Source organism: Mustela erminea, chromosome 7 (genome assembly GCF_009829155.1).
Source record: "Mustela erminea isolate mMusErm1 chromosome 7, mMusErm1.Pri, whole genome shotgun sequence".
NCBI lineage: Eukaryota > Metazoa > Chordata > Mammalia > Carnivora > Mustelidae > Mustela > Mustela erminea.
Genome location: NC_045620.1, coordinates 91,135,556 through 91,160,769, shown reverse-complemented (window position 1 = coordinate 91,160,769; position 25,214 = coordinate 91,135,556). Strand labels below are relative to the sequence as shown.

At 47.1% G+C, this 25,214-nt stretch overlaps 1 protein-coding gene across 2 annotated transcripts; it reads left to right on the top strand.

Annotated features, from left to right (window-relative positions):
* The first annotated feature begins 15,876 nt into the window (after positions 1-15,876).
* EGR4 (early growth response 4) lies at positions 15,877-20,996 on the top strand. Of its 2 annotated transcripts, none has more exons than XM_032352466.1 (2): positions 15,877-16,330; positions 16,728-20,996. In XM_032352466.1, the coding sequence occupies exons 1-2, from the start codon at positions 16,195-16,197 to the stop codon at positions 18,044-18,046; spliced, it is 1,455 nt and encodes a 484-aa protein (XP_032208357.1). In that variant the 5' UTR covers positions 15,877-16,194; the 3' UTR covers positions 18,047-20,996. The 2 variants fall into 2 exon arrangements, with proteins under 2 accessions (XP_032208357.1, XP_032208356.1); XM_032352465.1 differs by having other exon boundaries at positions 16,128-16,330; positions 16,731-20,996.
* The last annotated feature ends 4,218 nt before the right edge of the window (positions 20,997-25,214 follow it).

Genomic DNA, 25,214 nt, shown 5'->3' with positions numbered 1-25,214 from the left:
CCTTCACATCCCAGGTATTAAACTTCATTCTTTAGAAAATTGTTTGCTTCTATATTGTGGCTTTTCTAGTCACACTTTTGAATTTTTACTGCCTTTTCTTTATTTTTTTATATATTCCCTTAAAACATTGCTTGTTTAGATATTTACAGATTTAATACTTTCTATTGCATTTAGTTTTAGCTCAATGTTTTATTCTTAAGGCTTTTTTAAAAAAGCTATTATTAACTGTATCAATTATGTTTCAGAGCAGGAATGTGGCAGATTGTACTTCCTAAAAAAGGCCACAATATTTTCATCCCACATGCTCTTCCAGAACTTTGCCGCTCTTCCCTCAAGAGGAGGCATCTAAGTCCGGTTGCCTTGAACCTGGGTGAGTCTTTGTGACTGTCTATCGTAGTATGGTAGAAGCCATGTTATGGGACTCCTGGAGGTAAGTAATAAAGATGATCCCACACACACAGGCACGACCTCTACCTCGGAATGCAGCCACTCTGCAGTGGCGAGAGGCCCACATGGCTGGGAAGGCAAGCAGCTCAGCTAACAGCCAGCATCCATTCACCCTCCAGGACGCAGACGTCCAGCCTTCAGGAGAGGGCCTCCAATTTGTAAGGTGTGGAACAGAGATGAGCTTTCTCTGCCCAGTCCAGACAGAATCACAGATTTGTGAGCCAAATAAATGATTGTTGCCATTTTAAACCACCAAATTTTGGGTGGTTTGTCATGTAGCAGTAAAATAACCGAAACAAAGAAATAGAAATGACCTTAGGTATTTTAAACAGGAAGAGGCTTATTAGAGGATATTGGGTACTTACAAAATGTTGGGAAGGGCTGGAATGAACCTCAGAATGTAAATTATTGAGCTTCAAAGCACACTCCAATAGATGGAATCCAGGAAGAAACTAGAAACGGCCTACTGACCAACACAACCCCCTTTCAACACCCGAGAAGCCAGGGAGGGAGTGGTCCCGGGAGCACTGTTGCCAGAAAACCTTGTGTCTCCTTGACATGACTTGGCAGCAGAGAAACACCCAAAGCGTCAGGAAGAGGACTCCTGCCCCACGCCCGCCTTTCAAATACCACAACGCTACTTGGCACTGCCTAATCTGCATTCTGAATTCTAGCTGCAAAGGAGTCTCAGAACTGTAGTTTTTGGCTTCATAGCCTCTGCAGTACAGGGAAGCGCTTGGAAACAAGGGGAAGTAGAGACTGAGGAATCAGCCCAAAGCAGCCCCATGGACCACCTGCCCAGCTGATGACATCAACGTTTATCTTTCTAAACCTTTTATTTCATTTTCATCTCTTTTTCTTCTCTTCTCTATCTTTATTACCTGGCTCTCCATGATTTGTTTTTATATTGGCTAGCAGAGTTAATGGATTCAAATAATGATCACACTGAGGAGCGTGCATTCTCCACGCAGGGGAGATCAGAGCCTTCTGCACCCAGATGCCCCTGCAGGACCCAGCTGGCCTTTCCTAGTAAATAACATCAATATGTTTGTTTTTTTTTGTTTTTTGTTTTTTTTTTAAATTATTTTATTTATTTTTAAATCAGAGAGAGACTGAGCACAAGCAGGGGGAGTGGCAGGAAGAGGGAGCAGGCTCCCCGCTGAGCAAGGAGCCTGATGTGGGACTCGATCCCAGGAGCATGACCTGAGCCAAAGGCAGCCACTTACCTGGCTGAGCCACCTAGGCATCCCATAACATCAGTATTTTTATACTTACAAAAATGTAATGGGCTGGACATCTATACTGTTCTGCAATTTTTATTATGTTATAATGTATCAAATCACCTAACAGTATATGTGAGATATGTAATATATGTAACAGTATATATATGAGATATACCACCTCATTTTTAACAGCTACAAGTTTTTTTTATGGTAGGAATTACTGTAATTATTTCACTAATCTTCTCCTGATTGACATATAATTTGTTTCAAATGTTTTTCTTTCTTTTTTTTTAAAGATTTTATTTATTTATTTGACAGAGAGAGATCACAAGTAGGCAGAGAGGCAGGCAGAGAGAGAGAGGAGGAAGCAGGCTCCCTGCCGAGCAGAGAGCCCGATGCAGGACTCGATCCCAGGACCCTGAGATCATGACCCGAGCCGAAGGCAGCGGCTCAACCCACTGAGCCACCCAGGCGCCCCTCAAATGTTTTTCTATTATAATCAACGCTATAAAGAATCTTCATTCAGAGCTAAGGTATGGGTAGTTTTTTTGGAATAGATTCTGGAAGTGTAGCTGTTGAATCAAAGGGAATTCCTATTGTTTTTCTTTATGTTTAAATGCATTCTTATTGCTTACAAATTCAGACAAGAGGTTATATAAGATGAAATACAGAAATGCCTCCATATACACTTCTCCAGAGTTAAACACTCAACTGTTTAATGTATATCCTCCAAGGTCTTCATCTACACACACAAGTACACGTAAATATAATTGTTTTTCCAAAAATGGGATAATTTTACATTTATTGTTCTGTGTCACTTTTAAACCTAACAGTATGACAAAATAAAATGTATAATAATAAGCATTATCAAGGGACGCCTGGGTGGCTCAGTTGGTTGGACGACTGCCTTCGGCTCAGGTCATGATCCTGGAGTCCCGGGATCGAGTCCCGCATCGGGCTCCCAGCTCCATGGGGAGTCTGCTTCTCTCTCTGACCTTCTCCTCGTTCATGCTCTCTCTCACTGTCTCTCTCTCAAGTAAATAAATAAAATATTAAAAAAAAAATAATAAGCATTATCATAAACAACTCCATTTAGATACACCTCGTTCTTTTTTTTTTTTTTTTTGTCACCAGTGGTATTGGTAGAATATTACTAAACTTCTATTTAGGGGCGCCTGGGTGGCTCAGTGGGTTAAGCCGCTGCCTTCGGCTCAGGTCATGATCTCAGGGTCCTGGGATCGAGTCCCGCATCGGGCTCTCTGCTCAGCAGGGAGCCTGCTTCCTCCTCTCTCTCTCTGCCTGCCTCTCTTCCTACCTGTGATCTCTCTCTGTCAAATAAATAAATAAAATCTTTAAAAAAAAAAAAAAAAAAAAAAAAAAAAAAATTCTATTTAAAACTTCTACTTACCTGAAGGATAAAACTCTTTATCTCTTACACCTTGTTGTTTGATCTGTATTGATTTTTTTAAAAGATTTTATTTATTTATTTGACAGAGAGAGAGATCACAAGTAGGCAGAGAGGCAGGCAGAGAGAGAGAGGAAAGCAGGCTCCCTGCCGAGCAGAGAGCCCGACGTGGGGCTCGATCCCAGGACCCTGGGATCACGACCTGAGCCGAAGGCAGAGGCCTAACCCACTGAGCCACCCAGGCGCCCCTGCATTGATTTTTATTACCAATGAGGTCAAACATCTTTTTATCTCTTTATCATTTGTATTTTTCCTTCTTTATGACAGTTGCCTGTCGTAACTTCTGGTTATTTTTCTATTGATTTGTTTTTCTCTTTGAGTTATTTGTAGATACTCTTTCAATATTAAGCCATGTCTATCATATGTAGACAGATTTTTTTCTCTCCTAAACTGTACTGGGTGTTAAATTTTATTATAGCTTTCGTCAAAACAACATTAAGGGGTACCCTGGGTGGCTGAGTCAGTTAAGAGCTTGCCTTCAGCACAGGTCATGATCCTGGAGTCCTGCTCAGTGAGGAGTCTGCTTCTCCTTCTCCCTCTCCCTCTGCTGCTCCCTCTGCTTGTGCTCACTTGCTCTCTCTGTCAAATAAATGAATAAATAAAATCTTTTAAAACAAATTAAAATTTTCACATAGATAAAATTGCCAATCTTTTTTAAAAAAGATTTTATTTATTTATCTGAGAGAGAGAAAGCATGCAAACATGCTTGTGAGCAGGAGAAGGGGTAGGGTGGAGGAGGGAGAGGGAGGAAATCCCAAGCAGACTCCCCACTGAGTACAAAGCCTGATGCAGGGCTGGTTCTCGCGACCTTAATATCATAACCTGAGCCAAAATCAAGAGTCATCGCTTAACTGACTGACTGGTGCCCCAAAATGATAGAATTTTTTAAATTCTGCTTTGTTTTCTTTTTCTTTTACATTTCATTTTCTGACTCCCTGTTGCTGATATATTTTTAAAAATTGATTTTTATTTTCTTGACTTTGCATCAAGAATTGTTTATAAACTCCATTATGATTTCTCATAATCAATCTATTTCTTTCTTTACACTTTTCCTTGTACATAATCTGGTGCATTTTTATTGGAGTTGCATTAAAGTTTTTTAAAAAGATTTTTTTAAACACAAGCAGGCAGAGTGGCGGGCAGAGGCAGAGAGAGAAGCAGGCTCCCCACCGAGCAAGGAGCCCCCAGTGCGGGACCTCATCCCAGGACCCTGGGATCATGACCTGAGCCAAAGGCAACAGCTTAACCGACTGAGCCACCCAGGCGTCCCTGGAATTGCATTAAATTTATAAATTAATATTGGAGAGAACTGAGTAGCATCTGTAGAACCGCCTTCAAGAAAGGATGTGCCCGGGTGCCTGGGTGGCTCAGTGGGTTAAGTCGCTGCCTTTGGCTCAGGTCATGATCTCAGGGTCCTGGGATCAAGTCCCGCATCGGGCTCTCTGCTCAGCAGGAAGCCTGCTTTCTCTCTCTCTGCCTACTTGTGATCTCTCTCTCTGTCAAATAAATAAATAAATAAATCTAAAAAAAAAAAGAAAGGATGTGCCCTCCAGCTGCAAGGCGTGCAGTTTTGTTTTGTTTTGTTTTTTAAGATTTTATTTATTTATTTTGACAGAGAGAGACACAGCGAGAGAGGGAACACAAGCTGGGGGAGTGGAAGAGGGAGAAGCAGGCTTCCCGCCAAGCAGGGAGCCCAGTGCAGGGCTCGATCCCAGGATCCTGGGATCATGACCTGAGCTGAAGGCAGACGCTTAACTGACTGAGTCACCCAGGCACCCCCAAAGCGTGCAGTTAGAGCAGAGTCTCCAGCTGTTAGCACCTTTCAGGCTCATCTCAGCTTTCAAGCCAAGCCCATGTGTTTTCCAGAAAAGCCCTCACCAGGACTGAGTACAGAAGGGCTGCTATGGGACAGGCCATTTCTTCTCAGTGCAAGATTTTTCTAATGGGCAATTGTTGCTCTGAAATTCATCACTGGGTTGCCTGAGAATTTATCAGATGTGCAATGCAGGCTGAGGCTCTCTTGTCCATTCTTGCTTTTATCTCTCACATGTAGCACTCCCAAAGAAGCCCCTGTACCCCTGACTCCATCTTTTTTTTTTTTTAAGATTTTATTTATTTATTTGACAGAGATCACAAGGAGGCAGAGAGACAGGCAGAGAGAGAGGAGGAAGCAGGCTCTCCGCTGAACAGAGAGCCCGATGCAGGGCTCGATCCCAGGACCCTGGGATCATGACCTGAGCCGAAGGCAGAGGCTTTAACCCACTGAGCCACCCAGGCGCCCCCCCCCCCCGACTCCATCTTAATGTCTGCTTCAAGAGAACCCACGGACACTGAAACATTGACTTATTTATAATATTGAGGCTTTCCATCTAAGAAAACATCTCCTCACTTAGTCGTATTTTTTAATGTTCTTCAGGAAAATGTTACAGTTTTCTTCTTTTTCATCTTGTACAGTTTTCAGCTTATTGCTAAATCATTTAAAGTTTTTTTCTTAAGTAAATGAGAGTTCTTATTCATACTCTGTATATTTTAAAACTATGTAGTAAGTCGTAGGGGTTTATAACTGTTATATCTTTTCATTATCATTCATTTCTAAGTCATTTTCTCTTCTTTTTTTAAAATGTTTATTTATTTATCTTAGAGAGAGAGAGTTGGGGGGAAGGGGCAGAGGGAGAATAGAAGCTTAAGCAGACTCTGCACTGAGCACGGAGCCTGACGTGGGGCTGGATCTCACAACCCTGAGATCATGACCTGAGCCGAAACCAAGAGATGCTTAAATGCAACACCCAGGTGCCTCTAAATCATTTTTCTTTTGGCTTTATCAAAACAAACAACAACAAAAAAACACAAACATAAATGCAAACAACAACATGAAAAAAGCCTACTTCTACCACTAGGAGAATAGATAAATAAACTATGTATATTCAAACAATGGAATATTAATTGGTGGTTAAAAAAAAGAATAAACTACTGATACATGCAAAATACGGAGTGAATAAACTTACAGACTTTGTCTTGAGCCAAAGAAGCCAGACATGAAAAGTACATACTGAATTATTCCATGTATGTGAAGGTCAAAAACAGGCAAAAACTATTCAATAGGGATAACACTGAAAAAAGTGGTTAACTTGGGACATCTGGGTGGCTCAGTTGATTGAGTGTCCTACTCTTGGTTTCAGCTCACGTCATGATCTCAGAGTTATGAGTTCGAACCCCGCATGGGTCTTCCTGCTCATTGTGGAGTCTGCTTAGGATTCTTTCTCACCTTCTCCCTCTCCCCCTCCTCACTCCCTAATTAATTAATTAAAAAAGAAAAGTAGTTATTTCAAAATAGCGGTATCTATTGACTAGATTTGGGCATAAGGGAACTTTCTGGGGGATGTAAATGTTCTTTATCTTGATTTGGGTAAAAAGCCATCAAACTATACACTTAAGATTTGCTCCTGTTACTCTATGTAAATCGTAGCTCCAACACAACGTGTTTGTTTGGAGGACTCTACTTTTCCTGCTGGTTCTCCACCTAAATAAATGACTATCCCAATGTCCAATCCAGAATCTGAGAATCAACCTGATTCCTTCCTCTACTGTCTAGTATATACTAGCTCCCAACTGGCTGTTGACTCTGAAAGCGTCTCCTTTCCTGTTACTACCACCAGGGCTCAGGTCTCAGGACCTCCTTTCACCTGATTTGCTGCAGTACCCTACCTGATCTCCCCTCCAGGTCACCTTCCATACAGTAGACAGACTGGTCTTCCTAAATTAAAAACTGTATGTCCTACACAGCCAAACCTCTTCAAAGACATCTTATTGCCACCCTAAGGATACAGTCCAGATGCCTAAACATGCTTTAAAATGTCCTTCATGACCCCTTCATGACATGTCCTTCATGCCCTTGCCCCTCACAGCAGCCTGGCTTCACTTCTCCTTCCTTTCTAGCTTCTCTTACTCCTCATGCTCCAGCCATCATGGACTTCAGAGTTCCCTGGATCCTCTCTCTCCCCCAATCCTCTCTCTCTTTCTGGCCTTTTCCCTAGAACATTCTTCCCACTCAACCTGTCCTTTCCTCTCGGTTAACTTTTACTCAACCTCTGTCTTGAATGAAATGTTGCTTCCTCAAGGGAAGCCTCCCCTGAAATTTTCTTCTTCTTTTTTTCTTTTTTACTCATTTAAGATTTGATTGATTGATTGATTGATTGACGAAAGAGAGAGCACATAGGAGAGCAGGGGGAGGAGTAAAGGGAGAGGGACAAGCAGACTCCTCACTGACTGTGGAGCCCGACACGTGGCTCAGTCTTACGACCCTGAGATCACGACCTGAGCCGAAATCAAGAGTCAGATGCTTAACCAGCTGTGGCACCCGGTTGCCCCATCCTTTGAAATTCTCAACTAGATAACTATCTGCTGCCTCATTGTGTGATCTCAAACCATTCTGTCCATGCCCCTGTCACATGCATCCCATTTTTCTGCAATAATTTCTTGAAGGGGATGATACACTAATTCCTCAATAAAGAGTTAACTGAATGAATAAGTGAATGAATGAGAGCAATGATGGCAGGGAAGTTCTGGTCATGGTGAACAATCCCACGCCTGAGGTACCCAGAAAACAGGGAGCACATTTGGGTGGACAGGGTTATTCACTATTTCTTAACTGGATATACTGCATCTCACATCATCTCTCTATTGTATAGTAGTGCTTATTCTAGCTATTAATCCCCAGACTGCAGGTCAGCAACTAACATAGCCCCATTTCACAGGTGGGAAAAATGCAAGCACAGAAAGCATTAGTAAAGCATCTGTTCAAAGTCACAGAACAAGCTAATAGCAGAGCTGGGTTAGAGTCGGTTTCCAGACTCCCAAGCTTGAGGTCGCTACTGCCTAATGGGATTCTCTGTGACCCTATAGGTCATGTGTCCCCAAACTGGCCTTTATGGGAACTGGTATTTAGAAATCCTACTGAAGTTCCTTTCATTTCCTACCTACCCTGTACCGGAAACCTGCTGTAGGTTATTGACAAAGCCAGTTCTGTTCTGGGTCCCTGCTTGCTGCTGCCTGGGCAGGGGACCCCTGCAACCCTCCCCCGCATGCCCTGAGTATAGGCCTCTGCTGGAGTCTTCACATGGCACACCGCATGAATGTGTGGGACCCACTGGTTGCCAAGCCGAATATGGCTCCAGATTATTCTAGGAAATAAATACATTGTTTTGCTCTGGATTGCAGGAATTGCTAATTAGGGATTTTTATTTTGGGCAGTGTTCCTTGGAGCTGGCAGACAGATGGAGTAGGCGACTTGCTCCAGGGGCACCGTGAAGCAGAGGGAACTATCCATTTCTGCCCCTGGTATGAGAACATGCCAGAACCCATTGCTGCCTAGCTCCTGCCCTCAGGGCCTGAGGCAGTGGCCTCTTGGAAGACTTTCTGGCTTCCAGTGGTTTCCTCTCTTTGGAAAAGGCCCTCAAAACACAAGCACAAGGGGTGCCTGGGTGGCTCAGTGGGTTAAAGCCTCTGCCTTCGGCTCAGGTCATGATCTCAGGGTCCTGGGATTGAGCCCCGCATCGAGCTCTCTGCTAAGCGGGGAGCCTGTTTCTTCCTCTCTCTTTCTGCCTGCCTCTCTGCCTACTTGTGATCCCTCTCTCTGTCAAATAATAAATAAAATCTTAAAAAAAACAAACAAACCCACAAGCACAAGCCCCTTGTAGTCTTATCAGCTGTATATCACCCTGTCTGCATGGTCAGAGAATTTTCCTAGGGAGGATAGCAGAGCTCTTTCCTGAGATTTCTTACCTGGAACTGAGAACAAGAATCCATTTATCACAGCAGGATGACATGGAGAATACCGAATTTGCTCCTGGCCAGGTTTTCAGTCATCAGTGAGAGAAAAGAAAAAGGGCTGAGAGCCTTTGAAGAATCATTAGCCCCTGGTTTTACTAACTCATGATCCGCATCTGTATCTCTACCCCCTTGTCAGTTGGTTAGTTGGTTGGTAGATGGATTGACATTCCTTTGGATTCTGTGAGCTGATAAATTCCATGGGTCGGAGTGCTAATTAATTTATTTAGCCTAAACTAATTCAGGTTGCATTCCTGTCACTTGCAACAAGAAGCCTGGCCTACTGGTGGTCGTCAGGGTTTGGGGGACACACAGCTGACCAGGCTTTGGCTCAATGGCTCCTCTGTGGCTAATTGTCTGGGTACTTTTAGAGTTTTGCTGTCAGATGCCAGTACATTGACCAATCTACTTTAAAGAGAACAACTGTGAGATGGGGGAGGAGAGAGGCTAGAAGACAATGAGATGAAGTCAGGTGAGAGGAATCCGGAGAGGCCAGGAAGGAGAGAAATACCCAGGGAGGTTTAGCAGGCCTGTTTCTGATTCTAATTCTGTTCTAGAGCTGCAGCCTCTCAGTCCACGCTGTCAGCCTCTTTTTCATCTTCTCGACTCTTGAATTGAAAATCAATGCTTTGCACACCATTACCTAATCAAATAAAAACATCTATCAAGGTTCAGGGCCATCAGTGCCCCCAAAGGGGGAACCAGACTTAGATATGAAGGGGTGGTAGAAGGGTGATTCCAAATCCTAGGGTGGGTAGCAGAGTGCGAAGTCACTGCGTCCACCGCCCCCACCCCACTGCCCCGGCCTCTGACCTTCCTGGAACCCATCCCAGTCACACCTCTTCTGTGATCATCTACCTCTCAGCTCTGTCCAAAGCTGACTTCGTCGAAAGAAGGATGTAGAATGGAAGACAGGAGAAAGAATAACTTCCCTCTCCTGTGAGAGAACAGCTAGAAGCTGCCTTGAAAGAGTTAGGAACCTTTCCCTAAATGGTTCAAAGCCACCTCGTTCTCTTCTCTACTTCCTCCATGACCCAAGCGAGAAAGAACAAAAGGAAGGATGGTACAGAAGCTCCTACACCCCACACCCCACTCTGGTCAATGTCAGAACAGCCTCATCTCCACTGCCCATTGTGAGGATGTGAAGAGCCTCAAGAAGGTTCCCCTGGATCACAGAAAATGAAATGCCAAGGCCCTGCAGAACGATTCTGATAATGTTTGCAATGCAAATTAAATTACAATGCAAATTAAAATACCACAGGGATGCCTCTGTGTGCCTACCCATTGACTCTCATGCTGCTGTGTGGCTCCACAATCGAAACAACTTTCTTAGAGGAACATCTGATATTATATAATTTTGAATGTTTGTACCTTTGACCTAGGAATTCCAGGCTTTGGAATCTAATCTATGGTTTTACTGTAGGTTCAGACGTTGGCACCATCCTTTGCTAACCTTGTAAGTTTGGGCAAGTTTCTTGACCTTAGGGTGAAGCATAGGGGCCTCAATTTCACCATCTATGAAATAGAGTTAGTAATAGTACTCATCAAGTTGTGAGGCTTAAATGGTGAGTGTACATAAAACTCTCAATACGTGGTGAATAGTGCCCATAGTCAGTGCTATACAAACGTTCATACACATATTATTATTAACCTCATCAGTGGACCATGTACACATCCAAGGCTGTGCACAGCCACGTTCTTTCTGTCAGAGTTAAAAACAGGAAACTATAGAGTTAAAAACTTATATACATGTACATGATGGAATACCCTGGAGCAGTTGTGAACAGCACTATAGATTAATCTGTATCATGACGGGGAAAAGAAAACCATTCAAGGGATAATGTTAATTACAAGAGTATGTATAGTGTGACACCATTGGTATAAATGATGATAACGATGGTAGTGCTAGTTGAATGGAGGAATGTTGAACGAATATACAGGAAGAAAAATCTCTTGGAATCAACTTGAAACTATTTAAATGTATATATCTGGGTATAGAATTGGGAGAGATACTTTCATTTTAACATGTTTCTCTTTTTCCAAGGAGCCTATGTTACTTTTGTGGGCAATAAATGAATAATACAGACAAAAACAATAAACTAACGACTGGCCATGGGCAGGGAAGAGGGAAGGGACAGAGAAGGACCCTGACAGTGGGTCCCTTGCCTCAGGGACAGATGATCAGACTCCTTCTGTCCTTGGGGTCACTGTGGCGGGGCACTGTGGTGGAAGGTGGAGGGGCTTGGGGAGGGGAGTTGTGTTCTCCAGAGGTGGTAATTGGAGGCAAATTTCATCTCTGCTGCAGCCTCATTGGCCTTGTTCCTTGTTAGTCTGATAGCTAGATCCTGCTTCTGTCCTTGCTTTTAAATAAATCCTTTAGGAAGAGAAAAAGGAAGTGAATGGAGAGGCAGGGTGGGGAGAGAAGAAAGGGGAGGAAGGAGGAAGAAAGGAGAGGCAGAGAGGAAAGAGAAGGGTGCACCGGGATACTGTGTCCCCCGCATCTCCATGGCCCCAGGAAGTGGAAGGTGGAGCTGCTCCTCAGCTCTGTCAGGAGTCGCCATGGAGACTGAGTGCTGGCCTCTTCATGATTAATACTCTGAGGCAGCTGTCTTCTTGGAGTCTTTTTAAATATATACACTATTATTTGAACACAATGATATTTAGAGCAGAAAGATCAAGGTGGGGGGTGGAGGAGGGGGCAGAAGCATTATCAGAATGATGACAGGGGCTGGGCCCTTCCCAGAAGAGAGAAAATGGAGGCTCACTCCTCCCCATCCCCCTCTTCTCCCTCCTCCCACCCTGGATCCAGAGTTTCCAGTCTTTCCCACTACAGCATCTGTCTGCATCATCGTCCCAAGGGCCTGCGCAGTGCTCAATGAACATTTGATGAATGAATTTTTCCATTCATTCATTCATTCATTCATTCAGTAATTGTCAGTTCCGTGCTTGTCCAGAAGGTAAACTCTCCTTCCCCAACCTTTTCCCATGGAAATTAGAAATTTCCTCTCATCCTCCCCAAGGCCACATGCACAAACACATGCACACACACACTCCCACCACCACCAACTTCCACAGTAATTCCCAAGGACCTTGCATGTGTTCCTCCTTAACACATATCTGATATGACCCACAGTGTTTCTAGCCATGGTGGCCACTCCAGGGAATACTTGCAGGGAAGGACACCAGCCAGATCGAATTTGTACCTCATACTCTACTTGAAAAGCTGGAGGAAGAGCCTCCACCTAGGCCACCCTAGAATGAATCCTTTTGTAAAATGAATAATCTTTTCAATTATCTTGTGGAGTAGACTAGACTGGGTTTGACTCTCAGTCCTACCACTGAATAGAAGTGTGGTACTTAGGGGCACCTGGGTGGCTCAGTTGGTGAAGCATCTGCCTTTGGCTCAGGTCATGATCCCAGGGTCCTGGGCTCAATCCACACATCAGGCTCTGCCTGCTTCTCTCTCCCTCTGCCTGTCACTCCCCCTGCTTGTGCTCTCCCTCTGTCAAATAAATAAATAAAATTTTAAAAAGAAAGAAAAAGAATAAACCAAATCTTTTTTTTAAAAGCTAGGTCTTGAGCAAGTTATTTAACTTTATTTAGTCTGTTTTTTCATCTGTGAAAGAGGTCTCCAATTCTTTATTCCATAGAGCTTTGGGATGATTAAATGATCCGTTTGTAAGGTGCTCAAAGTATATGATTTCCCTTTTTTTCCTTCCTGCTTGTGTTTTTATATTTAAAGTGTGAATTAAAATTGAACTCATGGGGGTGCCTGGGTGGCTCAGTGGGTTAAGCCACTGCCTTCGGCTCAGGTCATGATCCCAGGGTCCTGGGATCGAATTCCACATCGGGCTCTCTGCTCAACAGGGAGCCTGCTTCCTCCTTTCTCTCTCTGCCTGCCTCTCTGCCTACTTGTGATCTCTCTCTGTCAAACAAATAAATAAATTCTTAAAAAAAAAAATTGAACTCATGGGTCTAAGTTCCTCTTTCTTCCATCCCCTCCCAAAGACCTTTATTCTATCTGGGCCCAGAATCTCTTTTAGAGATATTAAAATTTAGGGATAAGAGGGACTGAGCTGGGAAGAGCTACAAAGGCCCTTTCTCTTTATAGTCCTTCCTCCTCCTCAAGGAACCAAATGCAGATGCAATTACCCTCCAGAGGTAACCACCCCACATGGGAGAGTGTGTGTGTGTGTGTGTGTGTGTGTCCAGTGAAGGTGAATGGTTCAGCCCACGCCCAGAACACAAGCTGTATTCCCCATTTCCTCTCCTATTCATTCTTTGCCCAAAGGTCTGGCCTGTAACAAGAAGAAATTGCAATGACTTGGACCCTTGTCTTAACACGGACCTAGACCAATAGCCCTTGGCAGAGAGTGCAAAGACCTGGGAACTTGCCAGAGGAGTAGGGGAATTATCTATGACTAAGAAGGAGGAGGAATGCTGTGGCAGAGGGAAGAACAGCAGAAGGGATGGGGAACCTGGGGCTGGCCAATCTGGCCCGACGGGGCAACCTGGGGAGCCCTGGACACTGGCCTAGCCAAACCCCTCCACTCCTTCTCCCTCCCAGGCAGCAAGATGCCAGAATGGATTTGAGACATGTGTGCCCTGCGTGTCTGGTGTGGGCTCACCTGGCCTTGGAGATACATTTGGATTACAATCAATCCCCAGGTCTGAAATAGTGTTCTGTGTGTTTAATCCTTACAGACATGTGCTGGGATCTTTCACTTCCTACATGCAAACATATGTGTAGGTGACATAGAATTAGTACATCTGTGGCATTTGTTGGAACATGCTGCACAAGCATGACTCTTGAAAAGCTTTGTAGGATTTCCGGAAATGGGGAGAAGATGAAGACAAGTGTATCAGCAGTTTTTGCAGGTGATTATGTGACAACATATTCTGTGAACATACTTATAAGGTCATTGGAGGGTGGTGTTGGGGCAACTCGGGATGGAGATGGGTCTTAGGGTCCTGGTAGACTCAAAACTAAAATCTACCTTCTGGACCTCATTGTAAGCACTTAAGGAATGAGTACTGCATGAATGAACGCTGAGAAAATGAATGAATGAATTTTTGGATATTGGAAACAGGATAAAAGGCCTGAGAATTTGGTGGGGTTGGGACATTCTTGGCACTCTCTATAAAAGGAGAGTACCAATGCACAAAGGAGGCTGGGAGATACATGGCAAACCATGCTGTAGCCTGTCACCCCTGAGTGGCTTTGTTTCCATTCCTAGGAAAACAGAGAAAGAAAAAGGAACCCCCCTGGTGTCAAGTCCTGCATTGGGCTCCTTGCTCAGTGGGGAGCCTCCTTCTCCCTCTGTCTGTCGCTCCCCCTGCTTGTGCTCTCTGTCTCAATCGCTGGCAAATAAATAAATAAATGGGGAACCCCAGCTCTGCCCTCCCCACTTTCCAGCTCCCAAGAATTGATGCTCTTTGTAAAGAAAAACATGCTATCCCAAGTATTTATCTAATCCCCTAATTTTGTTCCAGAAAGGAGGCAAATAAGCTATAAACCCAAAATTAAATGAAAGATTTTTAAAGAGAATGAGAAAGTAAGAGAGGGGAAACCACAGTGGAATAGAGATGAGATCAGGAGAGCAGGCAGGCTTCTTTGCTGGAATTGACTGATCTGCTGCAGCCAAGATGCACAACCTCGTTAAGACAGGGATATTTTCCCCACGTAAGAAACCCAATCATTCCAGGTGCTGATTCCAGAGAAATATATCCTGTGGATTCTCTGTGTGTTGCTGGGAACAACATCCTTAGCGTAAAAGTCATTTATACAAAGGCAGAAAAAAGTCTGTGGAAACATCTCATACCCGGAAGGTGACCGGGGAAGGAGCAGAAATTGGCCTCACTTCTATGGAGGGCAATTTGCTTGTTGCCTATCAAAATTTTACATACCCTTGACCCAGAACTACACTTATTGGAATTTATCCCACAGATATATTCACATTTATATAATTAAGAACGTTGATTACAACAACATTGGTAAAATCTAGAGGTTGGAAGCTTTCTACATGCTCGTGGATAGGGGATTTACGGACCTCCCTCACAATGGAGTACTATGCAGCCTTAGAAAAGAATGGCCTCACTCCTTATGTCCATACACGGAGCAAAATCTCAACTATTATAAATGGGGAAAGATTATATTGCAAGGCAGAGTGTATGCTCACATATGCATTTTTTTTCCTGAAAGAATACACAGGAAACTTAGATGTTGCTACCTCAAGATGTAGATGGGTAGGAAAAAGAGACTTATTTTCAGTTTAGAATATACTCTTCTGTACTAATGTACTTCTCTCATCAGTAGCAAGCGTTATCGTCCTTTTTAACTGAATTAAGTTATTTTTCCTAGAACAAACAAAAGGGGGAAAACGCAAAAAAAAAAACAAACAAAAAAAAAAAACAAAAAACCACAAGAGGGAGCAAATAGTGAATAATGGCAAGAATTCTGTGTCCTCGTCCATAGAATTTAATACGCTCTAACCCAATTATTCTTTACAGTAAACTTACGAAGGAGATATGTATGGCTCCATTTCACAGGTGAGGAAACTGACATTCAGGGAAATTAAATGACATAGGTACTAAGTGGCAGAGAGCGGATTCGAATCTCGAACTGTGGAATCCCAAAGCCCAAGGGACTTTTCCTCGCTGACCGCTGGTCTCTGCCTGCAGGAGGGAAGGGCGCTAACGGAACGCGGGGCCCCACGCAGCGCAGCACCCCAGCTAGTGCCCCAGCGGCCCCGGCGCGCACGGGGTTCCACGCTCAGGGAGCGCGCGCGCACGCAGCGGCGCGCGCCCGGCGGCGGCGGCGGCGACGTCACAGGCCGAGCTTTCCTTTTCGGGAGTCCCCGGCACACATCCTGTGTCCATGTTTGGGCATTTACGTCACGGCGGCAGGGCCGGGGCCTCCCGAAATGGCAGTGGCCCGGGGAGTCGGAAGCCCGGAGCCAGCGCGGCCGCTGCTATATAAGTGGGGGGGGCCGCGGATCGGGGGAGCCCGGCTGCGCTTTGGAGAAGCGAGGAGCCGCCGCCCGAGGCAGGTCCCGGCGAGCAAAGGCGCCTCGGCCCCCAGTTCCCTTTCCCAAAGGTGAGCACCTGGAGCCAGGAGCCCGGGTGCTTGGGTCTGTGAGGCACAGGGCACCGCAACAGCTGGCCTCCCCGTCACCCGCGCGCAGCCAAGCCCATCGGGCGAGGCCCCCGGCGCCCCGCAGCCGCCGCCGCGCCATGCTTCACCTTAGCGAGTTTTCCGGCCCCGACGCGCTTCTGGTCAAGTCCACCGAGGGCTGTTGCGCGGAACCCAGCACTGAATTGTCCCGGCTGCCCGGTAGGGACGCGCCGGCGACTGCCGGCTACCCCGGAGGTAAGGAGAGCGGCGGAGGGTGCTCAGACGGCGACGCAGAGCGGGGGCGCATGGTGCCTGAGAACAGACAGGGACCCGGACTGTAGAGCTGTGGGGGGTAGAGGTGGTAGGAGGCTCCGGGGTCCTGAGGTGCGCACCCCATCCCCAGCCCCTCTGTACCGCCAGCGCCTCCGCAGGAACCTGTGGGTTTATCAGGGCGTCCTTTTGCCTGTGCACGTGTGTTTTCGTGTGCATGTTTGTGTGTGCGTCTTGGGCGTATTCGGGCTCCAGCTGGATCAGAATGTGCAAAAAGCACCTTTTATGTGTCGGTGCGCCCCCAGGGTTTCGGGGTAGGGGCTTTCAGACTCTGAGGCGCGTCCTTTGATGTGCCCGGAGCTGATTCCTGCTCCCTCCTCAGCAGGCGACTTCTTGAGCTGGGCTTTGAGCAGCTGCAGCGCCGGGGGGGACTTAGCCGATTCCTGCTTCCTGGAGGGGCCTGCACCCACGCCCCCTCCTGGCCTCAGCTACAGCGGTAGCTTCTTCATCCAAGCAGTACCCGAACACCCGCACGATCCGGAGGCACTCTTCAACCTCATGTCGGGCATCCTGGGTCTGGCACCTTTCCCCGGCCCTGAGGCGGCAGCATCCCGGTCTCCGCTGGACGCCTCTTTTTCCGCAGGCCCCGACGCCTTGCTGCCGGGTCCCCCGGACCTTTACTCCCCGGATCTGGGCGCTGCCGCCTTCCCAGAGGCGTTCTGGGAAGCCTCACCCTCGGCAGGCGCCCCCTCACAGTGCCTGTATGAGCCTCAGCTCTCCCCGCCCGACGTCAAGCCAGGCCTCCGGGCGCCTCCGGCCTCCCCTGCGCTGGACACTGCCTCGGCCTTCAAAGGCCCCTACGCTCCCTGGGAGCTGCTCTCAGCTGGAGCCCCAGGGAGCTGTGGGTCACAGGGAGGCTACCAGGCCGCCCCCGACGCCCGTTTCCCCTCGATGGGGGCAAAGATTGAAGACCTGCTGTCCATTAGCTGCCCGGCGGAGCTGCCAGCCGGTCCCGCCAACAGACTCTACCCCACGGGGTCTTACGACGCTTATCCGCTGGCCGCAGGTGACTTAGGAGAGGTGGCCGAGGGCCTCCCGGGTCTCCTGACCCCTCCTAGTGGGGATGGGGGGAGTAGCGGCGACGGTGGAGAGTTTCTGGCGGGTACTCAGGCTCAGGTTTCTCCCCTGGGCCTTCGCAGCACCGCGGCGGACTTCCCGAAACCTCTGGTGGCAGACATCACTGGGAGCAGTGGCGTGGCCGAGCCTCCGGGGCCACCGCCGCCGGCCCCATTCCCACCCACCAAGGCGCGGCGCAAGGGGCGCCGGGGCGGCAAGTGCAGCGCGCGCTGCTTCTGCCCGCGGCCTCACGCCAAGGCCTTTGCTTGCCCAGTGGAGAGCTGTGTGCGCAGCTTTGCGCGCTCCGACGAGCTCAACCGCCACCTGCGCATCCACACCGGCCACAAGCCCTTCCAGTGCCGCATCTGCCTCCGCAACTTCAGCCGAAGCGACCACCTTACCACCCACGTGCGCACTCACACGGGTGAGAAACCCTTTGCCTGCGACGTGTGCGGCCGCCGCTTCGCGCGCAGTGATGAGAAGAAAAGGCACAGCAAGGTGCACCTCAAGCAGAAGGCGCGCGCGGAGGAGCGGCTCAAGGGCCTTGGCTTTTACTCTTTGGGCCTCTCTTTCGCCGCCCTGTGAGGGGGAAATGGGTTTGTAGATTGAGGCTGCCGCCCGGCACGAAAGAGGAGACCTGGCCCGACCCCCCACCCACCCCTTTTCCGGCACGTCTCGGGGCCGGGTTCTGGTCCCACTTCCAGTTCCCTTGAAGTGCCCGTCGTTCACGCCTCGTTCAGCACCAGCTCCGTGGACAGCTCCTGCGGTCCCCGGCGCTGACGCCCGCGTCCGCCGCTCTTTGAAGAAGTCCTCTCAGGCCACCCACTGAGTAGGCACTTCCATGGGACTCAAGATAGCCTTTTGTAACTAACTTGGCGCACGCCCCACGCCCCTCATTAGAACCCCCAGAGTCAGGCTGGGGCAGCGCCGAGCCGGTCTCGCGCGGGATTTTGTACAGCAATGTCGTTTCCAGCAGCCATTGGATGTAACGTTTTGCTTTGGGGTTATTTCCTTTTGTTGTTGTTAATTTTTGTAAAGCAGACGCTACTCTCGAGCAGTTGACAAAACTGTTTATTTTTGCAATTAAAATTATTGTGCTAAAAGCTTACTGAATCTGCCATCTAAGCTCCTGACCCTTTCCCCCCAGTCACTCCCCCAGGAGAATATGTGCCAGAAAAGAAAGGAGATATTCAGGCAAAAGGATCATTACGCAGCTACTGTCAGGCACTGTGGCACGTACTAGGCATTCAATAAATATGTACTGAATTAACAAATGCATTTAATCACAACTGACCTAAGAGCTCAAAGTTTTTTCTGAAACTTGAGAGTGATTGAGATGTTGAGGTGTTAAACATTTGGAGATATATTATCCTAAATCTCCACAATTCTAAATGCAGCAACATATATTCCATTTCAAAGATGAAGGAGCAAAGTAGGTAACTTGCTGGGTAACCTGGCTATTAAGTGACGGGGTCAAACTCAGATCTGTCTGGCTCCAAAGCCAGTAATTTTTTTTTTTACCAACCCCAGAATGGTGGCACCTCACCTTAATAGTGCTGTTTGGAAAGGCTTCCTACCCACAAGTGAGATAGATTTGGGAACTAGAGGAGGCCCAGGCAGTAGCCATGACAATGGAGGACTGCAGTATGGCAGAGCTGTCTGTGAACAACCGAAGTATTAGGTATCACAGAAGCTCCAGCCAGTGGCTGTGCATCTGTATGAGAAAAAGGGGCTGTCAGGGCCAAACGGGACTTAGCATTCAGCCAGACCATGGATGGGCAGAGCCAAGCCACACGAGGTGCTTGCCAGATTCTCACAGTCATGTTAGTTGCTCCCAAACGATCTTGTTTAGGTGGCAGCAGCCCCTTTACCATCCAGCCATGCACCTGCCATAGTCGCTTTTCCCTAACTCTCCTTCCAGGTGAACCCTTCATGGCTTGGGGTGGGAGGTGGGGAAGATGGGGAATGGTTGCAACTTGGTCCCCCTTTACTCCCTGAACTCCCAACTCAAAAGATTTCTGGCCACCTTGAGCAGACTCTGGAATATTAGAAGTCTGCTGTTCACCCTCTCTCTCCTCCCCAGTAATTCCTTTCTGCTAAGGAAAAGATAGGGCCTGTCTGCAGGCTTCATTCTTTTCTCCTTCAAGCTGAGCTGTTCTTGAGTTAAGAGTGCCTTACAGCCCTGTGATGCCGGATCAGTCTGGCTGCGGATCCTTTGGCTTCTTTGTCCCTTCACTGTCAGACATGCTCACCTTCCACCCCAGTGTTCAGTTGACCAGAGACAAAATAATCAACTCAGAGAATTCCATCCATTTCTCCCCTCAGGTGTTAAGTGCTTTCATGTGATCCGAGTATCTCATATTTACTAGAACAGTTTGTGGTAAAGGACTCCACATTACCTCTTCTAGAAGACTTAACATTTTAAGAGTAGCCTGCAGAGGGCAATGTTTAACCCTGTAAAGAGGCTCAAATGATGGACCATCAGGCATTACAATAGGTAACTTGTAGATTCACAGACACAAAAGATAATGGTGATTTTTATCAGCTTCCTATTTAAGTGACCACACCTCTCACTTATAGGCATGGACCACCTGACTTCACTTTCCATGCAGAGTAAGGTAATGTAGAGCATAAAGGCCCAGATTTCAAGCAACTGGTTGCAAACCATACAACCTAAACAAAGAAGGAAGGGCAGACAGGCTGTGGGTGGGTGGTGTCTAACCATGTCACCCTTGCCCTCTTTAACATCATTCTATCAAGTACCATCAGCTCTATTGTGCCCCATCTTGTCCTCAAACACACACCTAGGCCTAAACATCACAGACGGGAAAATTGACCCCCACAGAAGTGATTTAGTCATGGTGCTGGGGCCAGAGCCCAGCCCAGTTCTAGAACTCCCAGCTGAAAAGCTCCTCATAGTATTCCCAAGGGAAACTGTTCCATATGCCAGAGCTTCCCCTAGGGATTGTGAGGGAAGAGAATGTTAATGTCAGAGATGGAAAGAATTTAAATAAAATCATCAGAAAATCTACCCAAACCCAAGACCCCCACAGAATCAGGGACGAACAGAGAGCTCTTATCTTACTTGCTCCTCTTCGTCATCTAGCCCTCATAATGAGGGTGTTTTCCCAGACATCGCTCCTAGCTCTCACCTTCCCTATTTCAACACTTGTCTTGGAAAGCACATTCATTTCCAGGCCTTTAGCGATTACTGTTGCTTAAATGACTTCTAAGCCAGCCAACCCAAGTATCTGCCCCAGGTGTAACTCCTTGGTCAGATTAATGAACAACTCCGTGTGGGTGTCTCACTGCCATTTAAAATACTGTCTAAAACCGTATCATTCATCTACACACCCAGTTTCTGCTAATGATGACTATCATTTGTTTGGGTCCCTAGACTCACCTGAATGACTTACAGTTCTTCTGTGGGATTCATCCTTGACCCCTCCTTCTCCTATATCCAGGCTGTCACTCAGAACTGTTGGATCTTACTGGGGCACCTGGGTGGTTCAGTGGGTTAAGTCTCTGCCTTCGGCTCAGGTCACGATCTCAGGGTCCTGGGATCGAGCCCTGCATCAGGCCCTCTGCTCAGGAGGGTGCCTGCTTCCCCCTCTTTCTCTGCCTACTTGTGATCTCTGTCTGTCAAGTAAATAAATAAAATCTTTAAAAAAAAAACAACTGTTGGATCTTACTGAAGATCTTCAGGGTCTTATCTGCTCTCATCCCTGGTACATTGTTTCCTTTTATGTAGTGTGATTTTTAGCTGTGAGTTCACCTTCAGTGGGCATTTACCTGGGCAATAATACTCTGTGGCCTGGGTTGAGGGTATGTTTTTCCTGAGCAGTTCTGCATTTGCTTGTGCCGTGCATCCCAAGAATACCAAATAATGAAGATCAGTCTCTTTGTTAATTTCTTTACCTGGGTTTCCTGTATCACACAGGGGTTGTGAGTTCAAACCCTAACACATATAGTTATGCATCCTCAAGGGAACTCCCCCAAATGGGGCCCAGGTCAGCATAGGCAAGAAATAAACCTCCCTCCCCATACCTCCTGGGGTTACTCACAGCACATCCCATGCTTATATTTCTTGGTCCCCCAGTTCTATGCCCAGTTTTGGTCCATATAGATTTTCTCTCCTTGATTGCATTTTTGGTTAAGCATTTCAGAGGTCTGTTATATTTTGTGAGTCAGTCCACATATTCTGTAGCAGGAGGGTCTTTGGTTTATCTATTCCACAATACTGATTGAAACTGAAGCCTGAATATGTTGGTTCCTTTAGTGAAACATTTTCCATGTTTATCTTCTCTGTGCCTATTGCCAGCATCTCAGCCCATGCCCCTCCCTGCACATACACAAACACCATGGATATGACAATCACATAGAATCACATAACATGTAGTTGGAAGGAATTTATAAGAACATCTTTTCTAACCCCTCTATGTATAGAGAAAGAAACTGAGGCCTGAAAGATATGGGGATTTTCTTAAGGACACACAGAGAGTGAGAGACTGAAGTGGACCTTGAACCTGGGCCTTCCAGTTCCAAGACTAGCATTTCTCCTGCATATCTAGTCATTCCACAACCATTGAGCATTTACCATATGCCAGACCAGTGGTTCCCACCTTTTTTCCTTTCCAATATACTGGAAGTATTCAACACATACATGAGTAACAAAGGTCATTCTAGTCTTGACTTTCATCATAGAGATACAGGGAAGAGTAATTAAGAATCTTGATGAAGTGGGAGATTTTGACAAAGCAACTCGGTATGCCTGCTATTTCTTCCCTCATCCCCCCAACTCCTGTGCCCTGTTTGAGACAAGCCTGTACTGTACCAAACTGCTTCCTGTGATCTCTCTCCCTCCACTCCACATTGCATATCACTACTGATACAACTTCCCTAAAGCACTCATGGTGTTGTATCCCAAAATGACCACAGCTTCCACCTTCCAACAAAAAAATAACACTGCAGTTAAAGCCTTCCATATCTGAACCAGATTCATCTTCCATCCTCTGTCTTCTCTCCTTTTGCTCTCTCCTCTCCCCTTGTGTATTATCCAAATTGTCCCACACTTGAGCTCCTTCAAGAGCAGAGACCACGTCTGATCCACATATGCGGGCTCCATATCATCATGCCCACTCCCCAGCACACTTAAGTGCTTAATTTTTTTTTTAGATTATTTATTTATTTGACAGACAGAGATCACAAGTAGGCAGAGAGGTGGGCAGGGAGAGAGGGGAGGGGAGAAGCAGGCTCACTGCTGAGCAGAGAGCCTGATACGTTGCTCCATCCTGGACCCTGGGATCATGACCCGAGCTGAAGGCAGAGGCTTTAACCCACTGAGCCACCCATGCACCCCTTAAGTGTTTAATTATTGAGTGGATTGGTTCCCCCCAAAAAAAGATTTAAAGTGCTAAAGGGAGAAGGGAAAAGAGAAGGGGGAAAAAGGAAGGAAAGCAGGTGTTTAGAGAGCATGAAGCTGAGAAAAGATCAGGAGGGAGAAATGGGCAGAAGCAGGACTGAGGTCCTGCTCCAAGCCATGGGGGTGTCATGAGTGGGACCATAATTCTGGCTGGTCTGTGTCTGTCCAATTCTGGCTGAGCCCATGATTCTGTACCTCAGCTCTGGACCCCAGATGTGTCTGCCACTCATTTCTCTCTCTTTTGGTTTCTCGGGCCCACATGGAGTGGGATTCAGTTTAACATTTTTAGAACTGTGGTTCCCATAACAACCAAGCAGGAACTGTTGTCTGTGAAATGTAGCATAAGCACACATGCGCACATGCACACACACATATGTGCATGTGCGTATACATGTGCACATCCCACACGTACATGCACACACACATACACACGTGCATTCACCGAGACACATTCATACACGCACAGCATCTACCCGCATGTGTACACATGCGTGTATTCACCTGTATGTGTACTCACACATGCACACATGTGCATGTGCACAGCTATGGGCCTTCATGCATATACATATGCACAAAAGCACATACATACATACATAGGCATGCCCTGGATTGTTTTTGCATATTCATAGGAAGCATAGTTTGAGGACAGAAAAACATCACCAGGACAAAGTTAGAATCAAGACAATATATGGACATTTTTGGTTCTCTGCAAAAGCAGGTGGATTTGGGGAAACTGTACTTTGGCAGAGGAGCGTCCAGTAAGCTTAATACAGCAAAAGGGTAGAAGGAGGGCACTGTGTTTAAGTGCAGACTTTAGAGTTCATGGACTTGAGTTCACATCCTGACTGTGCCATTCACTGGGCTCTGAACTTTAGCTTCCCCATCTGTAAAGTAGGAATAATAATAATGTGTATTTAACAGATTTATTAGGACAATTGAATGATATGCATGGAATGATTAGTGTGATGCTTGGCACTTGGCTAATAGAAGCTGTTATCATTTAGGTTTTAGAAGAAGTGATTTCTCACTTGCTCAACCAAAGAAGACTTTCTGGAGGAGGAAAAAAATTCAGGAGGTTGGGGACAGAAGAGAAGATGTTGGGAGAAGGGTAGTTTGACTTGAGTGGCTTATTCTGCCTCAGTCCTTATTAAATTTACTTGTCCTCCAAAGCCACCAGCCAAGTCTACAAATTATCCTTCCTCATATTAAATGTTCAATGCTTTTTTCTTAGCAGGAGTAGATGGGGTCAAGAAAAGTCTCCATCAGCCTCATTTATTGGAGAATCCTCAGGCTATGCTGATTTCTGTGCTGTTGCAGCCAGACTGTCCCTCATAGCTTTGGTGCTCAATCCTGCACAAGCTCATCTCTGGGCCTTTGCCCAAGTACTACCCATAGCCTGAAATTCCATCTCCCCTTTTCCTCCTCCAAAGCCCAGCTCAGCCATGGGCTTGATAGCCCTAACACCATGTCTGATCTCTCAGGGCCCCCCTGCAGCTCTGTGGACTTCCTTCCAGTCCAGGCAGATTGTTCGCGCTTCACTGGCTGGGTAGGCCTTAAGCAAAGGCCCCTCGAGATGCTCAAGTGCTAGGGAGCTAGGCTTCTCTCCTATCCAATTTCAAAGCAGGGTGGGGGTAGGGGGTTGAGAGTTGGGACTCAGGGTGAGGTGGAGGATTGGGTTGGGGTGGGTGGAAAGGAACCAAACCCGAAGGCCACTGTCTCTCTGCCTCTTTTCTCCCCCTCTAGGTCCGGGATGGGATTTGTGTTGGGGACAAATTCTCGATGATATCCTCAAGGGCAAAATTGGGTCCTGGGAAAGAAATCACTGCCAGCTTTCCTGGTTCCCTAGGGATGCCCAGAGAGAGGGGATATTCTCAAGCAATCTTGGCGGAGAACAAGCATCAGGCTGGAGGTCGCCCAGTGCACAACCTAGGGCGAGGCCCACGAGGCTGCCTAGTGACCGTGGCGCATACCCCAGGAGCAGCGCAGCGCAGCCGTTCTGTTCCTGACCCACAGAACCCCCTCCCCCTCCCCCGGGATCTGCCCTGCGTGGTAGCAGGCCCAGCCAGGGTGGTCGGGCTAAGGCGGAGAGGTCTGAATTAAAGGTGGGCAGTAGAGGTGCCTGGGGCAGGGAGAGCGCACTGGGCGGTGCCGGGAGTCTGGAAGACCCAGACCCCAGGAGAAGCGCGGTCCAACGGCCCCAGCACCCCCAGGGCGGCGCCGCGGACCCCTCCCCCATCGAAGCCACCTTCTGCGGAAAACGTGGGGTCCCGGCGCAGCCGCTTCTGGCTGCATCTGCCGCTCCCCAGCTCGCAGGAGAGCCCGCCCCGAAGG

What these genes read in the sequence shown, in the direction of transcription:
- EGR4 (XM_032352466.1), top strand. Translation starts at nt 16,195, where the DNA reads ATGCTTCACCTTAGCGAGTTTTCCGGCCCCGACGCGCTTCTGGTCAAG. An exon ending in GACTGCCGGCTACCCCGGAG is followed by an intron (nt 16,331 to 16,727) that starts GTAAGGAGAGCG and finishes CTCCCTCCTCAG; the next exon opens with CAGGCGACTTCTTGAGCTGG.